Here is a 21729-nt window from a genome sequence, read left to right on the forward strand (position 1 = left end):
CTGGTGGAAGCATAATAATAGCCACTCGTGTAGTAGTTTTTTAAACAATGCAATATAGCCAGAGGTTCGGGTAAATCCAAGAATGTGGCAAATGACAAATGTACTTGTAAATTTAATCCAACTGAGCAACTGGCAGCCTTTAAAGCAATTTACCATCAGAACTTTAGTTTCTCTCTGGAAAAAAATGGGATTTAACCTCAAATTAACAGAAGATTGGTTTATATATGGAGGTATGCCATGAAATTTTATCTGGTTGATATTTTCAATTGGCTTGAAATACTACTTACAGACTGGGCTACTGGAATTGATGTGTACTTATTTCTTTGTAAGAAAATAATTGCAGATGCTGGTACAAATCGAAGGTATTTATTTCACAAAATGCTGGAGTAACTCAGCAGGTCTGGCAGCATCTCAGGAGAGAAGGAATGGGTGACGTTTCGGGTCGAGACCCTTCAGTCTGAGGAAGGGTCTCGACCCGAAACATCACCTGTTCCTTCTCTCCTGAGATGCTGCCTGACCTGCTGAGTTACTCCAGCATTTTGTGTACTTATTTCTTTAATTTCTGTTGTTGCTTTGTTTTAAGACCTTTCATCCTTCCTTTCTTTGAAAACACAGGCTTGGCTGTCACTAGACTATCATCATTCTCTTCACTTGAGCTGCTGCTGCAAGAGACACTTTTGTCTTCGGTTTTATCTTTTCTATCTTTCATCTGCTTTTCTGGAGATTTTCTAACAAAACTCATGGTTTTCCGGTATTTTATGGTGTTATGTTCCAAACCGCCCTCTGCAGAGTCACTTGACCTTTCAGATAGATGAATCGATCCAATAAAACCTCCTCCGAGTGGCTTTCCTGGGGATTTCTGTGGCTGCTTTCTCTTTCTGCACTTCATTTGGGAATCGGTGGATTTGCTTTTGGCTCCCAAGGCAACGTCTTGAGCTTCTTCTGCTGAGTTACTACTCTCCTCTGGTATATCAGCAGTTTCTTGTGTTTGTGTTGAAGTTTCTTCTTTCCTCAACATACAAGTCACAGCTCTGCGAAGTCTCTGGCTTTTTATTGCTTGCTTCTCATATTGTTCCACTCTGAAGAATGCATCAATACGTGGTTGTGACTGCAAAGGAAATTAAATGTTTATAATAATCAAGAAAATTAAAAACTAAAATTGCAGTGGCATGTGTAGGAATGCTAGAAATGGCTTCCTGGAAAAAAAAATAGAATTCATTAAATTGGGATCCCTTGCAGAGCAGGTGGGATCTGCACAAAAGGATGAGTTGCACCAAAACTGGAGGATTACCAATTACTTTGCAATGGGATTTGCTAGTGCTACTTGCACTACTTGCTAGTGCTACTTGCTAGTTTCAACTAGTGTGGGAACCAGAGTAACACATAAGTGGGTGGAGAGATTGAGAAGGTACATAGACAACATAACAAACCAACCCACCCCACCAGACGAGAGTCCTGAAGATGAAGAGGGTCAGTATGGGAATAGATCTCGGACAGCATACTGAGATGTGATTCCCAGGATTGTATTTGGTATCATGATCTGTCAATGATACCATCATGAACTGCCACCATGCCATGAACTGACTTTGCAGTTGGTTTTAAATGTTTGTGAATTTTGTTTGAATGTCTTCAATAGTGTGGGTTATTTCAAAACATAGTTAAATAGATTAAACAATGTAATTAAACGATAAAATAACCTGCATTATCTATGCAGACAGGGATGGCAGGATATATTTACATCTGATCTCAGGTTGTTTCAGGCTTTTATATTTGTAAGTGTATGTGGGAGGCTAAAACAAGCCTGGTTGTGGGCTGGGAATGGCCCACAGTTCAGCTGTGCACAGTTCAGCTGATTCTAAAATGTCAAAGCTTATGGAGGAGGCTGCTTCAATTTTTATTTAAAAGCTGGAGTGTGTTTTTTCCAATGGATCCTGTGGGAACTTATGTCTCAAATTGTGATAGAAAATTCACAGTTGCATCCATTAAAGACCAGAGAATCTACTCTGCATTTGAAGTCGTCAGACACAGGGACTCTTCCTTCGGCACTGGATTCGAAACTAGAACTCAATCAATAAAGAACTCTGGTCAGACTCACTGTGATATTCAAATCCTTTTGAGCTTCATTGAACTTGTGAAACATCTATGACAACCTTGGCAAGTTCAGTGGACTTTATTGCCAAGGAAATATTTTTCAAAATAAAGTCAACTGTGGGAACTATACCAGCCAATGTTCATACATCTAGCTTCTGCAAACAGCCAGATAATCTATTTTAGTAATGTTGATTGAGAGAACACAAAGATTAACTTTTCTATTGTTAGGATAGTGCATGGAATCTTATATTTCCATCAAAGAGGCTATCATTTAAAATGCCATCCAAATGGCAACACTTTCGATAGTGTAATGATCCCCCAGGACCACAGTGAACTTTGTTCAAAAGTCTCTGGAATAAAACTTGAACCCACAAATTTCTGACTTTAAAGTGGAATAAATTGTAAGTGTATTATTAATTAAACTGTAGACACCATAGGTATACCAAGGTTATGTGGGAGGTATTAGCACCTAATATTCTTACTGACCAGAATGACTTATTGGAATGAAACATTTCCTGTTCAGTCCAGACATACCTGGTGGGCATTGAGTTGCTTCATTACAGGCAAAATTATGTCATCAGTCTTCTTCCTAGTCCAACCAAAACGACTCTGACAAAATTTGCCAACAGTTAAAGATAATTAACAATGTTTTACAACTTTAAAATATATTTCAAAGGTGATTGAAAACAACAAATAAATCAGACTGAGCATGCTCCCCTTCATGAGAAAACTACAGCCTGACCATGCCGAGCAAAAATCCTGCATTTTTCCTTAGATTTATCAATGAGGATTATATTTATCTGTTTGGGCACAGTGGGGACTGCTGCTTGGGACTGTTTTCATTGCTTATCCCAAACAGCTATTGAACTTAGGGGATTTCTGGATCCAATTCAGATCATATCGTGGTGGGTCTGGAGTGACATAATGGCCAGAAGATATGCTACTCAGAAGAACATAGGATACAAATTGATTCTTACTATAGTCTGGTCATATCATGGTCATTATTACAGGTTCTAGCCGTTTACTCTACATTTATTTAATTATTTGAATTTAAATTCCCCAGTTGCTATGGTGGGAATCTCATCCATTTCCAATACAGACCTCAAGAAATTAGTTCTATAAATTTAGCCACTGTTCTACCGTATCCTTTCCAAACAGTGGGGAAGGCATAGGAGGAAAAGTCAAGGGCTTGATGGATGTCAGTCACATTTTGTCAGTGTTGAGCTATTACATTTAAAGTGAGCTTCAAACGTCAATGGAAATGTTTGTGATGGCTGAGACTTATGATGATTAAGTTTGTACTGTGGACTAAGGAGCATTACCAAGTAATCATTTATAGGGATGTGCAAGAACAGCTGCAGGGTGTGATGTGTTGAAAACAGACATTATCCTGTTGCAGTTCCTATCATTCTGGCAGTCTTGCCAGTGGTGTCTAAACGTCACAGGAGCTGGCTGAACACTATATTTCTTCTGGAAATCAGTTTTGCATGCCCAGGGCTGGTTAAACTATGCTTCCAATATTTTTCATCTGTATCTTGGAAAAAAATCTAGAAACATTATATTTTCATATTTGTTTTTGCTATGCAGTTGACAAATGCAACCTAGAAAACAGTACATCTAGCAAATAACTAGAATAACAATGAAATCAAATCTGGTCAATGCATAGTATATTAATTTCCTACACAAATAACCATTATATGTAAGGATATTCTCTAATCTCATCCAGGTCTGGTTTTCCCCAGGAGAGTGATCCTTTAGATTCATCTATAACTGGTTTTAGATAGGCTTCTGCCACAGCTGGATTTGGAAACCCTGGGTTGATGTCCAGGTAACGCAGTTTTTTCTTCACTTTTGTATCATTAGGATTGTCTCGTAACTTTTTATTTTTCTGAGCTTCAGTCCACCAATCCCTGAAAAATATTGATTAAGTCGAATGTTTTATCTCTTTGACAATAGACAATAGACAATAGGCCCTTCGAGCCGAATTTGGTTGATGTAGCTTTTTCACAGAATGATCCCATGAATCTGGGTCATATATACATTTGGATAATTAACATAATTCCATTACTTAAGGATGGGTAAAACTCCCAAGCACTGAATTCACAGCATCACATATGCATAATGGGAATCAAATTAATTCAATTATAAAGTTACAATTTAAAGTTCATATTAAAAAGTCAATTTCTTTTTGTAATTTGAAGTTTTACAATGACCACAGCACATAAATAAAGCTCCCAAGCCACAAGCAGTCATATCATATTATTTCAGTACTGCCACATAATACAAATAGGAGAAAATGCAAAAGCAAATATATTTCATATAACAGATAGCAAAGAATTGTAGGAGTTTCCTTTTTGTAAAAATTTGGACAATCTTCATTAAATCTTTTTTTTCAGTAGTGATTTATTTGTTTAATTTAAAAAAAGGGTAGAATGCCATTTGCTGTGAAGAATGAGACTACAAACAATATAGTAAGATTTTCCATCGGTGCTAGTTTACAAGATTAACATTTCTAAAAATTCCATGTTGAAAAGATCAAGATCAGAATTTTAATTATATCTATTACAGTCTAAGGCTGGCTGTTCAGTTGGTTCTAGGCTATTCTATTTTAGGCAGGTTCAAAATCTTGTTTGTAATGATATAGAAATAGATGATGAAATACTTGACGGAATACTTTTGGGTCTGTTGAAATGACCGTGGACATGGATGAATAATGCTGATTACAATGTTAATCTAGTAACCTGGAGTTTTCCAAACTAAATTTGGAGAGCTCAAGAAAAAGAATTTAGAGGGCTTAATTTATTGGAATGCATTACACACAAGATTAAAAATACTTAATAAATTCCACAGTGAGATAAATGTTACGTGGAATGTTAAAGGAATGAAGTTAAAGGGTCAAATGGCTTTATCACATTCTATTCTGTTCTATTGACCAAAAAAAGTAAATAGGATAGGATTTATGACACATGATAAGCTATCCTACCGAATGTGAATTAGTGGCTCCAGTCCAGGCCCAAGGAATTCATTCAGCAGTTCCATTGCTGTTACGTAACCTACACCAGGGATCCCCTCAGTGTAGTCACTGCCCAGAAAATAGGCAAGATTTATCAGCTTTCGTCTATCGAGACCTGAAACCCAAGAACATTTACTGATGAAGAATGTAAATGATGTATTAATTAGAGATATAATCTTCATGCTGGTAATTAGCCCTGAGGCTGAACCAACCAATTCACAACCATGGTGCCATTTTCATCCTCGGAATGAGGTTTAGATCAAGAAAAAATATATTTCTGCTTTACTGCAGATGCTGGAAGACCAGGTGCTGGAAATACTCATTGTCAGGCAGCTTATGGGAACAAAGAAATGACAACTTCTGATGATTGATCTGCAATCCAAAATGTTAACCAGTTTCTCTCTCCAATAATGCTGCTGAGTATTTCCAGCACTTTGTTTTATATGGACTATATATCTTTGCCATCAAAGACATTCATCTCCATTATGCTGAAGAAATGCTGTTAATGCTTCAGATCAGCTAGAGCCAAACCAGGCCTTCATCAACTCCAGATTTAATTATTCCAAAGTCCAGCTTGCCAGCCCCCACTCTGTTAACTTCTGCAAACATGGGCTATTCAAAACAGTTGCCAGTATCCTAACTCGCACCAAATTTATTCCCTTTAGGATATTCATCGACTTATGTCTCAGTTTTTAAATTCTCATCTTGTTTTCAACAAATCTACCTGTTCGCCAATTTAGCTCTTATGTGCATTCTTATTTTCAACCATTGCATGCCTTGTTTCCCTCTCCTCTAGGTGGTAATTAAAACCACGCATGGTTTAATGTCAAATTTGACGATGAGTTCCCGTAAGCCTTTTTGGGATATTTTAATCACATTAAAAATCCATGTCAATGTTATTGTTGGGACTACTAACCTAAGGCAACTCAAAAAACACATTGCTGAATAATTTTAAAAAATACAAATTTAGCTGGTTTGAGTGTTTAATATATTTAATCATAGCAAGATACTTTTGTTATTCTTAGCACATTAGGTGGTTTTTGAGCAGGTTACTGACCCAGGTTATAGTGGACACTGCAATTTTACAATAATAAAGTTAATTTTCTCTCTAACTCTCTCAGTTCTGGTCGAGTCTTTAACATGAAACATTAACTGTTTATCCATCCACAAATACCGCCTGCCAAATTTTCTGGCATTTTGTGCTTTTACTTTATAATTTACTCACGTTTGTTTTCAGTTTACAATTCAAAAGAATCAATAATTTCTCCCAAGGGATCCCTTTTCAAATAACGATTAATAAAGAATTACATTTCATCATACATTAATGTTTTGTAAGATAAGACTGAAACAACATATTTCCCCTTTAGTTCCGAACACATGAAAATGGTAGATTAGTTAATCCTGCTTCACACTCACAACACTTGAGGAATCATGAACGGAAGTTCCCGTATCCTCCTATCGACTATAGTCTCTCCATTCCTCCACACTTCTCTCATCATATAACAGACACAAAAGCATGCTGATAAAGTGGGCAAAAGGAGATTATTAATTTCAGGGCCCTCAGGTAACTGAAATCTATCCTAAAGATCAGAAAGTCTAAAAGATTTTGCTCACCAAGTTGGTTATGAATATGGACGTACTGGTAATATTCCACATACTTGTCTTGATTGAAGAAATTCTTATACACATGACGTGCTCCAAACAGCCATATATCACTGTCATCAGTGATGGTTCCACTGGTTTGATCAGTCAGATCCAGGTAAGCACATTGCGCTTCTGCCTCCGTGGGAGCAATAATATAAGGAATTCCAAGAAGCCGCAACAGCTCCTATAAACAAGACCGAAACAAATCGGCGTGCTTATGAATAAATTAAACTTCACAACACATTGGCAATAGTTCACCTCTTTTATCAATTTGAAAATTTGCCATCAAAAACCTTTCTACGTGCTGTAGAAAGTTTCTGGCATTATTTAAGCTTTAACTTTCAGCTTTACATCACTGAATAACACAATTGTGGGACTGGCAATTGAAATTTCTGGTGCATTGTTTTTCAGCAAAGTTATCAGTCAAGTTCTGAAATCTAAGAGATCACACTGAAATGCGAATGTTTTTAAATTAATCTATTAATGCTGACAGAAAATATTTAGGGTGTAGTATATTTTCCCAATTAAAAAATGAAATTAGTAGCAGGTAAATGCTTAGTTTAACAAGGAAGATTGGATTTGATATCAGAAAATTTAACTGAAAAGCATTTTCCACATGCTCATGTTTTAAAATCACTTTGCTTAAATGTTAAAATAAGTGCATAATAAAAGTTGATAGGCTGTTGAAAACAGTTGGTTCTGGAAACAATGGCCCTAATTTTGTAGATAGCCAACTGTTGAATGACTCAAAGTGAAAAACTTAAAACAATAAAAGTCAAGTCAAGTCAAGTCAATTTTATTTGTATAGCACATTTAAAAACAACCCACGTTGACCAAAGTGCTGTACATCTGATTAGTTACTAAGGAAAAAATGAAACATACAGTAGCACGCAAACATAACAGCACATACAAAACAGTTCACAGCGCCTCCTCAATGAGCCTCAAACGCTAGGGAGTAGAAATAGGTTTTGAGCCTGGACTTAAAGGAGTCGATGGAGGAGGCAGTTCTGATGGGGAGAGGGATGTTGTTCACAGTCTAGGAGCTGCAACCGCAAAATCGCGGTCACCCCTGAGCTTAAGCCTAGACCGCGGGATAGTGAGTAGCCCCAAGTCGGTCGACCTGAGGGACCTGGAGTTAGAGAGGTGGGTTAGAAGATTTTTGATGTAGGGGGGGGGGGGATGTCCATTTAGGGCTTTATACGTGAATAGGAGGAGCTTGAAGTTGATTCTGTACCGTACAGGGAGCCAGTGGAGAGAGGCCAGAATCGGCGTGATGTGGTCCCTTTTACGGGTACCCGTCAGGAGCCTCGCTGCGGCGTTTTGGACCAGTTGCAGGCGGGACAGGGAAGATTGGCTGATCCTAGTGTATAGGGAGTTGCAGTAGTCTAGGCGGGAGGAAATGAAAGCGTGAATGATTTTTTTCAGTGTCGTCGAATTGGAGGAAAGGTTTGATTTTAGTTATGGTACGAAGTTGGAAGAAGCTGGCTTTTACCACAGCGTTGACTTGCTTGTCAAATTTTAATGCAGAGTCAAATATCACGCCGAGGTTTTTGACATGCGGTTTGACTAGGCAGGATAGGCTTCCAAGACTGCCTGTTATCGATTTGATGGAGTCGGGGGGGGGGGGCCGAATAGGATGACCTCAGACTTGCTCTCGTTTAATTGGAGGAAGTTCTGTGCCATCCAACATTTTATGTCCTCAAGGCAGTGTAAGAGGCTGTTTGACTGGTTGTTGGGTTTCAGGGGGAGGTAAAGCTGAGTGTCATCGGCATAGCAGTGGAAAGAAATAGACAATAGACAATACGTGCAGGAGTAGGCCATTCAGCCCTTCGAGCCAGCACCGCCATTCAATGCGATCATGGCTGATCACTCTCAATCAGTACCCGTTCCTGCCTTCTCCCCATACCCCCTCACTCCGCTATCCTTAAGAGCTCTATCCAGCTCTCTCTTGAAAGCATCCAACGAACTGGCCTCCACTGCCTTCTGAGGCAGAGAATTCCACACCTTCACCACTCTCTGACTGAAAAAGTTCTTCCTCATCTCCGTTCTAAATGGCCTACCCCTTATTCTTAAACTGTGGCCCCTTGTTCTGGACTCCCCCAACATTGGGAACATGTTTCCTGCCTCTAATGTGTCCAATCCCCTAATTATCTTATATGTTTCAATAAGATCCCCCCTCATCCTTCTAAATTCCAGTGTATACAAGCCTAATTGCTCCAGCCTTTCAACATACGACAATCCCGCCATTCCGGGAATTAACCTAGTGAACCTACGCTGCACGCCCTCAATAGCAAGAATATCCTTCCTCAAATGCCGTGCCTTCGAATGATTTGGCCAAGGGGGAGCATGTATAGAGAGAAGAGAATGGGGCCTAGGATGGAGCCTTGTGGAACTCCGCAGGAGAGGCTAGCTGGGGCAGAGGAATAACTGCCTATGTTGATGGCGAAACTCCTATCTTTGAGGTAGGAAGCGAACCAGCTCAGGGCAGTGCCATCAATGCCAACCGCGTACCGGAGACGGTCAATAAGGATGGTGTGGTCCACTGTGTCAAACGCTGCGCTGAGGTCGAGAAGGAGCAGGATTGCACAGTCGCCGGTGTCGATGGCGAGAAGCAGGTCGTTTTGTACCTTCAACAAGGCAGACTCTGTGCTGTGGTGGGCTCTGAAACCTGACTGGAAACTTTCCAGGATGGTGTTTTGGTGTAGGTAGGGCACTAATTGGTTTAGAATTGCCTTTTCAAGGACTTTTGACAGGAATGGCAGTTTGGAAAGAATAGGATCTTGCAATTTAACATTACTTAATTGCTCACAGGTAGGTTTTCCAAGGTAAAGCATTTTCAACCAATAATTGGAATTTTTGCACTTCCTTGCTGGACTTCACTATTGAAATCTTTGACAAACAGCTGTAGGCACAGGTGTAAGCATGCTTGGGCTTTACGTTTGTGCTCATCTTGTCAGTTTTTCTAAAACTGCTGATGTTTACGCAAAGAGAAACAAGCAGTTTGCTGGTGACGAGTTACATTTCTTAGTAAAATCTGGGCCCTTTATTGAACTAGATTGGATAAATATGGAGATTGCCTGTTGCAGAAACAGGAGACATATTGCAAAACTGTAAAGATTTTAGGAGATGCGAATTTCAATGAGCTATTTCAAATAAACAAATGAGAAGCAACACAGCATGTGCAAGAAAACCTGAAAAAGCTGGTAATATTTAGCAAGTCAGGTGGAGAGTAAAAAGAGTTAACTATTCAAGATCCTTCATATTGCAAAGAATATATAATTGTTATATTCCTATTTATTGTTACAAAAGCAACATCTACTACTCAATTTACAGATTAATCACTAGTGCATCAGTTATTTTACCTGACTGTCCAAGTACATTTGTCCTGTGATTGTGGCAGCAACACGCTCTTGCTGTTGTTTCTGAGATTGTAGGTCAGACTGCTTCAAGAACAAGCTGTTTTCTAGTTCTTCTATATCACCCTGCACCAAGAAGGAAATAGAATCCTAATTATATTTAATTAAATAAAGTTGTTCCCAGATTGCACTATAAACTTGCAGATGATATTTAAAGTTGCTTAACAAACAATGTTTGGTCAATAAACTGCTCTATTTTTTTAATATTTCCAGTGCATACAGCAATTGTGGCCTAGGCCAAACAGCGACTCTGCAAATGATACCTTTTACATTCAATTGATAAATTGAATAGTAATGTTTGTGGAGACACAAGTGACTGCAGATGCTGGAATCGTGAGTAAAAAAAACAAATGACTGTTGAAACTGAATTGGATCAGGGAGCATCTGTGGAGGGAAAAAGCTCCTGTCCCGAAATTATATCTGTCCTTTTCCCTCCACAGATACTGCCTGGCCTGCTGAGTTCTCCCGGCAGTTTGGTTTTTACTTAATATTATTTGTGCATGTTCCAGATCCTACTAGAAATGGTTTGTGACCAATTTAAAGGGACTTTAGTCTAATAAAATGTTAAAAATATGAAGAATTATTCAACTTTACCTGATTTAGTTCACCCCACTCATTTGCTGTGCTTTCTTCCATTTCTGTCCATTTGAGCTGCTCTGGTTCTTCTTCCATATTTTGCTGAACAATTTTCTCAATTTCTTCTGCATGATCACTGATAACTGCAGATTGGTCCTCGTTAACCGTCTGTACAGATTCTAAAGTACCTTGAACATTGTCATCAGGCAGTAGTATCGATTTAGTCATAGGATTCAAAGGCTTGAAGATATCGTGTGGAAAGAGCTCATTTTGCATTGGTGCTTCATTGGTGTCAATAACTTCAATGAAGCTATCTGGACATTAAAACAAGTATCAATTTCTGGGACACAATATGGTAAAAGGTAACAAAAAACACAATTAACTGAGCCTAATAGATTTCACATTATTCCTACAATTTTACTCAGACAAGTGCAAAGTGATGCATTTTGGGAAGTTAAACCAATGCAGGTTGTCAGGTTGCATAGTTCCAATCGAAGGATGTGGTTATGCTGGAGAAGGTGCATAATAGATTGAAAAGGTTATTGCCAGAGAGCATGAGTTAGAAGAAGAAAATGGATAAATTGGGACCCTTCTTGCTGGAGTGAAGGAGGCTGAAGGTTGACATTTTAGAGATTTAAATATTTTTGGAAGACAGGATAGGACAGGTTTAGATGGATGTGGGCCAAATGCAGACAAATGGGCTTAAGCAGATACCTTGGTCAACATGAACAAGGTGGGCTGAAGGGACTGTTTCTGTTCTATGTACTCTATGACTCGGTAGTTTTTGGAAGAAGACGCAGGAGAGCCTCTAAAGGATCACAAACGAGATGCCTTTGAACCACAAAAGTTAGAAAATAACAATGCAAGGGTGACTGATTATTTACCATCTTTTGCAAAATTACCCAATATATAAAATTAGTTTAGAAACAAGTTGTTTAATCCACATTGTATCACTAAATTGACCAAGCCACAAACTCATAGGGATGAGCAGCAGTATATTATTGATGTAAATTACTACTTCAGTGGTAATAGTAACAGAAAGCAAAATTTCAATTACCACGTTGAGAGATTACAGGAATATTTTATTGATAGAGCATGCTCCTCTTCTCTTCTTTCTCCCTCACAACATCCCTTAACAATTGACAATGAAGAGTCCTGCCCCAAAACATTACCCATCCATTTTCTCCAGAGATGCTGCCTGACCCACTGAGTTACTCCAACAATTGGTGTTTATCTTTGGTATTAACCAGCATCTGCAGTTCCCTTTTATTATGTTCCCATAACACTTTATGTAGTTTACTTGGTTAGAAAAAAAATTACCCTCAGAGTCACTCTGATCTTCATCTTTCGCAGAATTCTGGTTTCTAATGGATTCTTCTACCGAGGCTCGTTTATCTTTTTCAGAAGAAAAACGTTTGAACTCCAGTTCCCCTTTTATCTGTGCCTGGGGAGACATTTTTATATTGTCCACAGATTGAATGCCCAGAGTGGGAGAAAATAAAGGTTGCTGTACGCTTGGAATAGTTCCACTATCTGTATTGCTATTTTCTAGGAACTTAACTGTTTCAAGAGGATGAATACATTTCCTGATGTTACTGTCCAAGTGCAACTCAGCATCATTTTCAGTTTCCTGCACAAATTCAGAAGTTTGAATATTTATCTGTTCTATTTTCTGTTTTTCAATAATCTCTCGCATTATATCTCTGGTTGCATCATCATTATCTTGTTCGGTTGCACTGACGGGTGGAGATTTTGTAGCTGCAGGAAGTTTAGCTTGCATATTGCAATTTTGATCATTTCCAGGTCTTACAGATTTCCCTTGAGTGGTCTTTGAACTAAATGGTAATTCAAGCAGCTCGCAATCACTGCCAAATACTTTTTGATCTTCATGCTCATTATCTGAGCTTAAGCATCTGACGAGTTGTTTGGTAGTATTGATGTATTCATTTTCTTGGTCCCTCTTTGCAATGTTTGTCACTTCAATTTCTTCTAAAGCTTGCTGGATGGCTCGATGTGTCCTTGGTGACATATTTACATTTTTGGAAGTACCACCAGCTGAATATAGAGTGCTGCTGCACCCAGGTAGAAATAATTTATCTTCTCCAGGCTCGATCCCGTCATCTGAGCTGCTTTCTAACATGGCAGCTTCAATAGCCATCATTGTCCGCGGAGAAGGACAATCATTTGCAGCAGCATCATCATTCTCAGCTTTGGTTGTTGGAGGTGATGTGAGACTTGAATATTTAAAAGGCTCCCAACCAGAGTTTGAGGGTGCTTCTGTGGCAGTGGAATTAATAATTTTCTCTGGTGGATTTTGTTCATTGGTGTCTGCATCTTCACTATTTTTCAGCTGGACTCCTGCAAGTTAAATTAATATTTGAAATTGGGTATGTTCCATTTAGTTTTTTCTGCCAAACACATTTAAAAAAATTAAATAATAATGCAGTCAGTTATCACCCATTAACATTATCTTTAAATAATGACCTATATTGGTAGTATTGCGAATGACACAAAGTTGGGTGGCAGCGTGAACTGCGAGGATGCTATGTGGATGCAGGGTGACTTGGACAGGTTGTGTGAGTGGGCAGATGCAGTTTAATGTGGATAAATGTGAGGTTATCCATCTTGGTAGTAGATTTGAAAATATCTATAATGAAAAACGCAGATGTGCGTTTACCCAGTAATTTGTATACATGTAAGTGAGTCATCATTTCAAATATTAGCACTTTTTCCTTGTGTATAAATTTTTATACATGTTGACATATGCATAGATTTTGCTGCAAAAAAATATGGTAGAGAATAGGAGGGGGGAGGGGATAATAAAAAGCTGACATTTCCTTATTATGTTTAAGTACATTCACTGATAAAACTGTTCAGATCCCAATTTTCTTTTATCGATACAGTACAGAAGCAGCAAAATGTTTTTACTTGGGGAAACTATTAAAGGCTTTAATGAAAGAGCTAATTGACATTAAAATAAGTTAAATGAAACAGAACATTATTGATACGTGGGAAATCATTTGTTTCATTACATTCTCTGTACCTTTTATCAGAATGTAGTGTGAAGCATCCTCTGATACAAGCCGTTTGGATTCCATATCCTTAATGAATCCCCCTTCACTATCATACTCCATTTGGATTTCTCCACAGAATTGTTTGTTCATCTCTTTCTGAACACCTTGAATATGCTGGTTAAGTCTGTTGCGTTTAAGCAAGCCAGATAACTGGTACTGAGAAAAATTAGTTGACTCCTATAGAAGTAAGCACAAGATGATAAATGTGTTTAAACATTCTGATTTGAAGATTATTCCCCCTTAAAAATCCATATATTAATTATGTGCTAAATAATCAAGAATTATTCACTATATTTAAAAGTACTTTGTTGCAATGCATTCTGCAAGCTCGGCACCATTCTACATTTCCTTGATCATCGTCTGCTTTGATCTGTCCTTTTCACACCTTACATGCTCTTTGAAAGCCTTCCAAATCTGTAGTTTCCCTCTCCCCTGAGTCCCTCAGTCTGAAGAAGGGTCTCCACCCGAAACATCTACCATTCCTTCTCTCCAAAGATGCTGCCTGAGTTACGCCAGCATTGCTGAGTTACTCCAGCATTTTGTGTCTATCTTTGGTGTAAACCAGCATCCACAGTTCCTTCCTACACTCTTATTGCTTTGGTAGGTCTACAATCAGCATACCAAAATATTTTTTTCCTCCTGTTTCCAGAAAGGTAATACAGCAACTATTCTGTAAAGGCCATGTAAATGAAAAATGTTCTCATTGTAAAATATCTATTAAATTTCTGGAAAAAATGGTGCATACAAAAAAATTATATCGAGGTGTTCAAAAGATAACATAGAAGGAATGGAAATTATCTAGTTAGTTAGCAGTTAGTTATGTTCATTGTCACCAGCACCGAAGTGCAGTGTTTTTTAGCTTTTGTTGCAAGCTAACCAGTTAGCGGAAAGACGACACATGATTACAATCCATCCAGTGTACAGACACATGATAAAGGAATAACATCTAGTACAAGATAAAAGTCCAGTAAAGTCAGATTAAAGATAGTCTTCAGTGAGGTAGATAGTAGTTCAGAACTGTCCTCTAGTTGTGGATAGGATGGTTCAGTTGTTTGATAACAGCTGGGAAGAAACTGCCCCTGAATTTGGATGTGTGCGTTTTCAAACATATGTACCTCTTGCCTGATGGGAGAGGGGAGAAGAGGGAGTGACCGGGTAAGACTCGACCTTGATTATGCTGGTGGCCTTGTCGAGGCAGTGTGAAGTGTTTGTGCGATGGTCTTGGCTGCGTACACAATTCTCTGCAATTTAATGCAGTCTTGGATGGAGCTGTTCCTAAACCATGCTGTGAAGCATCCAAATAAAATGTTTTCCATGTCGCATCTGCCGAAATTGGTGTGAGTTGTTGGGGATATGCCCAATTCCCTAAGCCTTCCAAGGAATTAAAGGCTTTGGTGTGCTTTCTTGGCCATTGCTTCGATATGGGTGGTCCAGGACAGGTTGCTGGTGCTATTTGCTCTTAAGAACGTAAAACTTTCAACCATCTCATAGCCATTTACCAGTAACAACATTTCTAGATAAATTGTAAAATTGTTTGAGAGTGCAGCCTCTCAGTGAGCAAGATAACTTTGCTGACCAAAATTGAAAATCTGCTGATTATATACAATTTGGTATTGCATTTAAGTTTTAGGGGCTTGTTTGTACAGGCAGGGTAAAATCCAGATTATCTAATTATTAGAAGGTATCAATCCAAGTATTTTTGAAGAAACCTTGCGCACCAAGAGCACCAAAAGCTTTTCACTGTACCTTGGTGCACGTGACAATAAACTATACGGAACTGAAGTTGCAAAACCATGAAAAAGTCAATGGAAAGCACAGGCTGGGAAACAAAAACACAATTTTACAATCTGGATTTCTCCAGCTTCTTTCATTGCCGGTTAGGTGTCATTAGTCTGATGCAAACATCCCTTAACAGCTGGCATAATTTGTGTTACTGAGGTTTGGTGACACACAGTAAAGATGAATAACTGTAAACCAATTACTACAAAAATAATATGAGCTGGGTTTAATGATTTGGACGAGGGAATTGAATGCAATATCTCTAAGTTTGCGGATGTCACGAAGCTGGGTGGCAGTGTTAGCTGCGAGGAGGATGCTAGGAGGCTGCAGAGTGACTTGGATAGATTAGGAGAGTGGGCAAATGCATGGCAGATGCAATATAATGTGGATAAATGTGAGGTTATCCACTTTGGCGGCAAGAACAGGGATGCAGAGTATTACCTGAATGGTGGCCAATTACGAAAAGGGGAGATGCAACGTGACCTGGGTGTCATGGTGCACCAGTCATTGAAAGCAAGCGTGCAGGTGCAGCAGGCAGTGAAGAAAGCGAATGGTATGTTAGCATTCATAGCAAGAGGATTTGAGTATAGGAGCAGGGAGGTTCTGCTGCAGTTGTACAGGGGCTTGGTGAGACCGCATCTGGAGTATTGTGTACAGTTTTGGTCTCCTAATCTGAGGAAAGACATTCTAGCCTTAGAGGGAGTACAGAGAAGGTTCACCAGATTGATCCCTGGGATGGCAGGACTTTCATATGAAGAAAGACTGGATAGACTAGGCTTATACTCGCTGGAATTTAGAAGTCTGAGGGGGGATCTTATAGAAACATATAAAATTCTTAAGGGGTTGGAGAGGCTAGATGTGGGAAGATTGTTCCCAATGTTGGGGAAGTCCAGAACCAGGGGTCACAGCTTAAGGATAAGGACCGAGATGAGAAAACATTTCTTCACACAGAGAGTGGTGAGTCTGTGGAATTCTCTGCCACAGAAGGTAGTTGAGGCCAGTTCATTGGTTATATTTAAGAGGGAGTTAGATGTGGCCCTTGTGGCTAAAGGGATCAGGGGGTATGGAGAGAAGGCAGGGACAGGTTACTGAGCTGGATGATCAGCCATGATCATATTGAATGGCGGTGCAGGCTCGAAGGGCCGAATGGCCTACTCCTGCACCTATTTTCTATGTTGCTATGTAAGAGTATAACTGGTTTATAGAATAATTCATAAGGTTGACAGGCTTCATTTTTAAGTATAAACGGATAAACTAATCACTGAATAAATCTTAATGTAGCCTTTTTCTACACCATAGGCACAAATAAATCAGCTTACCTGAGGCATAGGTTCCAATAAACTTCTTCGACGCTTAGTAAATTCTTTGAGGTCTGTCAAGATTTCATGCCTCACCTCTGGAGATAAACTTGCAAAGTCTTCTGAATCAATATCTACAGAATTAGGATTCTCAAAAAATTCATTCTGAAAATGAAATTCGAAAACATAAAAAAAGGATGATTTGTTGATTATCATTTCAGTAAAGATTCAGGTAACATCTGATTAGCCTTGACAACATATAATTTAATCAAGGAATCAGGGGTCTTTTTTGTAAAAAGCAGCATAAATAGTTGCATCTGCATTAACTAGTTAAGGGCACATTCTGTATATGGCTCCTGCTATTTTGCAGCTTTCCAATTTTTTTTTAGGTTCAGGATTAAAATCCAATGAAATATTTGAAAACATGTGGAATTGGTGATTTGTGTACAGAAAGAAATTGGAGGGCAGTACATGATACGGCTGGCTAACTGTTTTCAGGTCTACCAATATTTCCTTCCACCACACATTATGCTTTATCTCCCTTCTGCTTTGTTATAGCCAGTAACACTTCTTCTGACCCACCTTTTGGTTCTGCATTTGTCTGCATTGTATCCCACCGATTATTTTATCCTCTCATTCTTCCAATCACAGTTCTTTATAGGCCAGGGAGCTAACTAGAAAGAGAAACAGAGTTAATATTTTGGCCAAAGACCCTTTGACCTGATATTAGCTCTGTTTTCACTTGTACAGATGCTGCCCGACCTATTTTCTGTTTTTAATTCAGATTGCTATCATCTGTTGTTTTCTGATTTTCATTTTCTATCACACCTAGGCCCATTTTTTGCTGGCTTTGCAATTGTTCGAAAGCAAGCTTTATATCAGTTTATTATGATAAAAAAAACATAATTTATTTCTCTAAAACATGGAGCAATTGTTTCAAGGAAGATAAAGATATCAAATCACCTGCAATAACTTTTCATTCTTCATCCGCTCTTTCCATTCCTTCTCTGCCTCTTCATCTGAGCTAAAAGTGAAGAATTACTCTGAGTTGTACATCAATAGTACTAATAGACTAGTATAACTTTAACATTGCAAATACAAAACATTATGCAAAATTTTAAAAATACTGCTGTCTCCATTGGATTGGGATGGTAAATCTGGTAGATAAATGTTCCAATTCTGGAGTTGTGTCTCCCATTATCTTGTGGGCTGGGAATACTCCTGATCCTAGCAAAGTCCTGGTCAGAATTAATGTCAAGAAAGGGAGCATGAACCACAAGTTGATTCCCCAAAGCTTTTCTATCATATGCAAGGCACAAGTTATGACTAAAAGTCCTGAGCCAAGCTGCCTACTTGATTGATATCAAATTCATCTGCCCAAATTGAATCAGTGCTGGGAATAGGAATGTGGGGAGTCGCTGTGGTGGATGTTCATGTTAAAAAATGATTTGGGTTTCTTGTTGTTCTTTAGTGGTATGACTGTAGGGCAAATCAAATTCCTCGTATGTTGCAAAACAGGCTAATAAAGTACGATTATGATTATGGATAGAATGATTATAGGAGGCACCAACTAGAAAACGCACTTCATTAATTCACCAAAGTTTCTTTGACAGGAGTTCAACTCAGCATAAGCTATGAACTTATCAGGAAATACCTATTGCTGAAGATGCCAATAAATCATACCACATTTTTCTAAGTAATCCATTCACTGGAGTAATCACTGTACCCGAGGGCTTGGGTAGACATGTTAAGTCCAAAATATGTTAATACAGACCTAACAATAACAGATCAAAAGATCTCATGGACCCAGCCAACCCTCAATTCCACCAGCCCCACAATCGCAGGGTTCCACTGAGCTAGGTCTTTGTGGCCACTCCTAAGGACAGAGTAAGCCAGATACCACTGTTTATTTCCAAGATCTCACATTGCCAGATACACTATCCATTCCCAGAGTCCCCCTGACAAGATGGCCCATCCTTACTTGGGTCTCATTGAATTGTACTCTGCCCATTCATAGAATTTCATGAGTCAGACCACCCTGTCTGTACATGGCGTTTCACTGACCCAGACGAACCCCACTAACCTCTCCCTCATCGGTTCATGATTCTCAATCTGGAGTCCCTGTTCCGTGGATGAGGACTCTTGCCAATCAGTAGCCCTGCCGCATCAAGTCATGCCAGTTGCCTAGATCATCAGTACTGGGGAACGTCTACTGATCAAGGGTCAAGAGCTTCCATTATCATACTCAACTCCTCACTTGGAGGATAACACAAGCCTGTTTGCCTATCACCTAATAAAAACAAATTCCAACAGTTATAGGAGGCACCAAAAGATCAACCTAAGTTAACATCACGCAGGAAAGACAATGAGTTTGTACTGCACTACTGAGATTAAGGTTTTGGTTCATATCAAAGCTGTTTTTGAAAGTGGTTGAGGCAGGAACAATAACAAAATTTAAAAGACATTTTGACAGGTACGTGGATAGCAAAAGTTTAGAGGGATATGGCCCAATGGGGCAAATGAGATTAGTTTAGATGAGCACCTTAAATTGGCTTTGACGAGTTAGGCTGAAGGATCTGTTTCTGTGCATATGAGTCTAAACCTCCTGGTCCTGGAAACAACCTAGTGTAAGTTTTCTGCACCCTTTCCAGATTGATTACATTCTTGCTACAGCTACGTGACTAGAACTGCACACAATATTCCAGGAGCAGCTACACAGCTGTATCATGACATTCTAACTTGTGTACTCCATGCTTTATGACAAAGATAGGTGTGCTAAACACCGTCCTCACCATCCTATTTACCCATGTCACAACTTTTAGGGAGCTCTGTACACGTGCCACCAGATTTCTTATGCTCTACAACACTCTCCAGGGCCCAGATGTTTATTGTGCAAGTCCCACGCTGGTTTAATTGACCAAAATGCAACACTTTGCACTTGTACGAGTTATTCCATCTCCCGTTCCTTGACCCAATTCCCCAGTTCAACTAGATTCTGTTGTGATTTTAGATAACCTTTCTCGCTGTCCGTTGTACAGCCAATTTTGGTGTCTTCCACAAACTTACTAACCATACCAACCACATTGTCATCCATATTGTTAATGTAGGCTTTGCTGAAATCCATAGAGGCAACACTCTCGTCCACACCCCTTCAGTCAAATTCACAAGGCACAATTTCCCACAAATAAAACCATGCTGTCTGTCTCTAATCTGCCTTTCTAAATGCAGGTAAATCCCGTCTCTCAGAATCTCCTCCAGTTACTTGCTCACAACTTAAGTTAGGCTCACCTGCCATTAGTTCCTGGCTTGTTCTTGTGGCCCTTCTTAAATAAAGGACCAAAATCAGCCACTCTCCTGTCTTCATACGAGACCTCAATCGTGGCTAACGATGATATAAATATCTCTGCTAGGACCCCAGAAACCTCTTAATCAGCTTCCCATACTTGGTCAGGCCCTGAGAATCCATCCACCTTTTTGCATTTTAATACTGCCAACATCTCTTTATCTGTAGATGTTTAAAGACATCACTATTCTCTTCCCCGAATTCCCCTGTCTTTCTCAAAGTAGATAATGATAATAATCATTTAAGATCCCGATCATCTCCTGTGGTTACACACATAATGATATTATCATATCATCATATCATATCATATATATACAGCCGGAAACAGGCCTTTTCGGCCCTCCAAGTCTGTGCCGCCCAGTGATCCCCGTACATTAAGACTATCCTACACCCACTAGGGACAATTTTTACATTTACCCAGCCAATTAACCTACATACCTGTACAGCCAATTAACCTATATACCTGTACGTCTTTGGATCCTTAAAGGCTCAATACACTCTCTATAATTACCCTTTTGGTCTCAATACACTTAATGTAATCTTTAAGTCTTACTACCTTAGTTGCCAATACTGCCTTTCGTCCATTTTTTGCTCTCCCAATCTTCCTCTTGAGTACTCCTACTTCTATTACCCTCAAGGGATTCTCTTGAGTCCAACTATCCATATCTGACATTTACCTCCTTTCTTTAGCCTGACCAGAATCTCAATATCCTTCATCGGTCATGGTTCCCTGCCAGCCTTGCCCTTCACTCTGGCAGGAATATGCTGGCCTTGATCTCACTTTTAAAATCCCCCACTTGCTGGAAGTCTATTTGCTTACAGCCTTTCAACTATGATTATGCATCACAATGTATTGCTTTCATATTTTTATGTATACACATATTATGCATTATATAATATGGATTTCAACAATGAAACAACTCCAACCAAGATAAAAAAACAAACCTGTTTTCCTCTTTCTGTTCCAAGGAAGGCAGTATAAAAATATCATCAGTTTCTCCTCTCTTCACCTGAGAGAGACTGGGCATGTTGTCATCACTGTTGACAAGAAAAATAGTAAAGTGGTTCTCAGAAACTAAACTCCAACAAGAATATTTTCAAGGTTGTTAATGAAAGAAAAGTTGATCTACATTTATTTACTGTTGAAATCAAAACAATCCCAAATTTTAAGTATGTTACCAGCCTTTTGCCTCCTGTTGCAGCTTTTAAGGCAAGCCTCTTCAGAAAAGTTTTCAACAGCTTGTCTGTAGTTTTCTTTGTGTCTTGAACTGCCAGCTCCTTTCTCTTCCATCTATTTTCCTGATATAGATAATAACTTCAGTTTAATCAACATCAAGTATCAACATCAAGTATGTACAAATTCTGAATAATTAAAGTCTCATTACAATGACCTCTACTTTGGCAAGAGAACTGTAGGAATAATTGGTAAACATCAGAGTCAAAAGCATGCTATCCATGATGTAATGTAAATCTTATATCTAAAATTGTTTTAATG

The 21729-nt window shown here is 38.9% G+C and overlaps 1 protein-coding gene across 3 annotated transcripts in view; it reads right to left on the reverse strand.

Moving 5' to 3' along the window:
* Nucleotides 1–509: 509 nt before the first annotated feature.
* ercc5 (excision repair cross-complementation group 5) overlaps nt 510–21729 on the reverse strand; it is a 29176-nt gene continuing 7956 nt past the window's right edge. For all 3 annotated transcript variants that reach the window (XM_078402762.1, XM_078402763.1, XM_078402764.1), the window contains exons 4-16: nt 21418–21533; nt 21180–21272; nt 17855–17915; nt 16913–17056; nt 13784–13991; nt 12061–13098; nt 10759–11054; nt 10111–10230; nt 6719–6932; nt 5075–5219; nt 3799–4001; nt 2626–2708; nt 510–1108 (exon numbers count right to left, since the gene is read on the reverse strand). In XM_078402762.1, coding sequence (XP_078258888.1) covers nt 548–1108; nt 2626–2708; nt 3799–4001; nt 5075–5219; nt 6719–6932; nt 10111–10230; nt 10759–11054; nt 12061–13098; nt 13784–13991; nt 16913–17056; nt 17855–17915; nt 21180–21272; nt 21418–21533 — 3282 coding nt within the window. In that variant the 3' untranslated portion in view covers nt 510–547. The remainder of the gene's footprint in view (nt 1109–2625; nt 2709–3798; nt 4002–5074; nt 5220–6718; nt 6933–10110; nt 10231–10758; nt 11055–12060; nt 13099–13783; nt 13992–16912; nt 17057–17854; nt 17916–21179; nt 21273–21417; nt 21534–21729) is intronic.

Source organism: Rhinoraja longicauda, chromosome 7 (genome assembly GCF_053455715.1).
Source record: "Rhinoraja longicauda isolate Sanriku21f chromosome 7, sRhiLon1.1, whole genome shotgun sequence".
Taxonomy (NCBI): Eukaryota; Metazoa; Chordata; class Chondrichthyes; order Rajiformes; family Arhynchobatidae; genus Rhinoraja; species Rhinoraja longicauda.